Source organism: Onthophagus taurus, unplaced genomic scaffold (genome assembly GCF_036711975.1).
Source record: "Onthophagus taurus isolate NC unplaced genomic scaffold, IU_Otau_3.0 ScKx7SY_16, whole genome shotgun sequence".
In the NCBI taxonomy this organism is placed as follows: domain Eukaryota; kingdom Metazoa; phylum Arthropoda; class Insecta; order Coleoptera; family Scarabaeidae; genus Onthophagus; species Onthophagus taurus.
Window position 1 is genome coordinate 232,967 of NW_027248941.1, and position 2,978 is coordinate 235,944.

The following is a 2,978-nucleotide window of genomic DNA, read 5'->3' on the forward strand; positions in this document are numbered from 1 at the left end:
AACATTCCTTATTAACCTAGAAAACACTTTTGATTCGAATAATATTTTATTAAGCAGTTGTACCAACTCAACTTGACCTTAAAGCAAAAATTTCTCATTTTTACATTTCTAACACAATCATAGGTGATATCTCAGAAATTAAATGAGATGGAAAAAAGTTTTAGGGAACAAAAACATTCCTTATTAACCCAAAAAACATTTTTGATTCGAATAATATTTCATTAAGTAGTTGTACCAACTCAACTTGACCTTAAAGCAAAAATTCCTTATATCTGATGGAAAAAATCTTTTCACACAAAAAACGTTTAAAATTAACCCATAAAACATACCCAATAAGTTATTTCAATCCATCGATCAGTTGTGCCAACCCACCCTAAAAATGAAACCAAATTTTGAGGTTTTTGACAATTTTTGGTTATATCTTATTAATTATGCATGATGGAGAATTACTTTTTAAACAAAAAAGTTTAGAATGTACTCATAAAACGTATTGCAACAAAATATGTATTCCAGAAATCAGCATTACCAACCCAAATTTTAAAAACATAGATATTTTGACATTTTCAACAATTTTCTTCTTCGAAATTGTTCCAAAAATTGACATGAAAATGGTCTGGGTGATCAAATTAGAAATAAATATAAATAAATATCTGCATTTTTATTTATAATCATAACTATTTTAATTTTTGTTTCGATTTTGTTTCAAAAGTTGATTATAAAAACTTTTTGGGGGCTTAAAGTTGAAATTATAACAAAAAGTTACAAAAATCGTTGTAAGGTTATAGAAATTCATTACTCATTTAATAATTAGTTTGGAAGCATAAAGTTTTCACGAATTATATTAAAAAGTATGCGAAATTGGTCCAAAAATTGAGATCAAAATATACTCAAAGTATCAAATATTTCAGAATCAATACATTTAACAACAAAATGGTTTATAACTAAAAAATTAAAGATGGTATGTGAGAATGACTTTAATAAAAAATATTTATAATGAAGCATTAAAACATAATTCATAAACAATTTGTTTCCAATTATTATAAATTCGTAATTATAAATTTAAAGATGTTTAATTTAGTGCTATAAAATTTTATTTAGCTTTGTTGAATTTAAAAATAAATTCGTCTGGACAAACACGATTTTAAACAAATTATTTTATTATACACAATAAAATTACAAACCGATATAAAAACAGAATCGAATAATTCAAATTTTTCAAAGTTACAATGAAATATCTCATTGCAATTTTTGGCTTAATCGCCGCATCATGGGCAACTCAACCCGCTACTCAAACTTGTTTAGACAATATTTCTGATTGTTTTTACAAAGCTGGGGTGATTTCACTTCCGGATGTTGTTATCCAAATTAATATCAACATGGTAATTAACTAATTAAACATTTTTTTTTCTAACAATTTTGATATTTTAGGTTGGGTTTGTTGTAACATTCTCAGTCGATCTTGATTGTGCCATAATTGGTGCTTTGGTGAGCGTTGGCACAGAACTATTTTACAACGAAACAACTTCCAATGGGGTTGTAACCGCCGAAATCGGCATCGGTGTCCTCATCAACTCAAATTTCGACTTAAACTCAACAGTTAGTGTAAAAATTTTAGGCTTAATCCAAACTGGTATTGGCGTTTGCGTTATAACCTTCATCGATGCTTCCATCATCATCAATCTCAACGTTACTTTCGATGCGGGAAATGCCACAAATTGCAAAATCACCGAATTGATTTTCACCAAATCGTAAGTTAATTCTTTAAGATTTTATTTAATTCAAATTGAAATTTAATTATTTGTAGGGGTTGTTCCATTTCGAATTCGGGTAACTCAAACATCGATGCAACCGCTACGAATTATAAAGATTATATTTGTAACGAGACGTTTAATAACGCAAGAAACGCTATTCAAAATGTTCTTATTAATTGTATCGATTAAGAATTTACGAATCGATTTAAAAATAAATGAAACGGTGTGAGTTTAAGATTATTCGCCTCAGAAGTTGTGTTTGTACAAGATATTTCGTCGAGTTCGTCCAAACATTGACTCTGAATTCGGGATTTTCGGGTTTGTTTTACCGATTCCCGGTACAACGAAACGATTACCCCTCGTTTTCTTGGGGGCAAACTCCTTTGTTTGAACGATTTGTGTGATTTCTACGATTTGTGCGATTTATACGGTTTGCACAATTTGGTGGGTTGGGTTGAGTTGCCAACTGATTCTTAACAATATTGTTCTTTTACACTTTTGCTCTCACAGTCAGGTGCATTAATATCGAGAAAGAATCGAAAAGGTGAGAATTAGATTAAATCGAGGTTTTACATCTTGTTGTTGGTATAGAAGGGATTCGAAACGTTTTAGAAAAAAAGTTTTAATATGAATGTTGTTGCAAATTCGAAAAAGCGAAAATTAAATAAAATCGTGGTTTTACATTATACAGGCTGTCCGGAAATGACGTATAAAACGCATATTTTTGTTTTACGTTTTATCTTTGATTCATCATGAATGTTTAACGCCCTCTAGCGGCTAAACTAAGTAATTTTGTAAATACAGGATGTACAAAAAGTATGGAATAATGGTTCCACAGCCTAAACTTCAACTTATATTAAAAAAAGTTACTTGAAACTATTTTCCGCATATCTTGGCGTAGAAATAAGATAAAAATGATGACGGCAGTCTGAGTTACGACATAGTGAGTGGGTTTTTTTAAATGGAACACCCTGTATATTTTAAGGTTTAAGATTCCTTTTGACAAGGTATTGCAAAATGCCATAAGGTTTTAATAATGCTTTAAACTGCATAGTTTTCGAGATATTGAAACTTTTATTTAAAAAGATTTCGACCAAATTATGGCGTCATTATGGAATAGACAACCTAAGCCTTGACGTCACAGGGATGGGCGGAGCTTATTACAGGGTGTTCCATTTAAAAAACACACTCACCAAGTCGTAACTCAAACTGCCGTCATCATTTTTA

General features: G+C 30.1%; 1 protein-coding gene across 1 annotated transcript; it reads left to right on the top strand.

The window, feature by feature from the left end:
- Positions 1-1,201: 1,201 nt before the first annotated feature.
- Positions 1,202-2,649, top strand: LOC139432491 (uncharacterized). The gene is made up of 3 exons (XM_071201146.1): positions 1,202-1,379; positions 1,429-1,748; positions 1,805-2,649. Exons 1-3 carry the CDS (start codon positions 1,227-1,229, stop codon positions 1,938-1,940), a joined length of 609 nt encoding a protein of 202 aa, XP_071057247.1. The 5' UTR covers positions 1,202-1,226; the 3' UTR covers positions 1,941-2,649.
- The last annotated feature ends 329 nt before the right edge of the window (positions 2,650-2,978 follow it).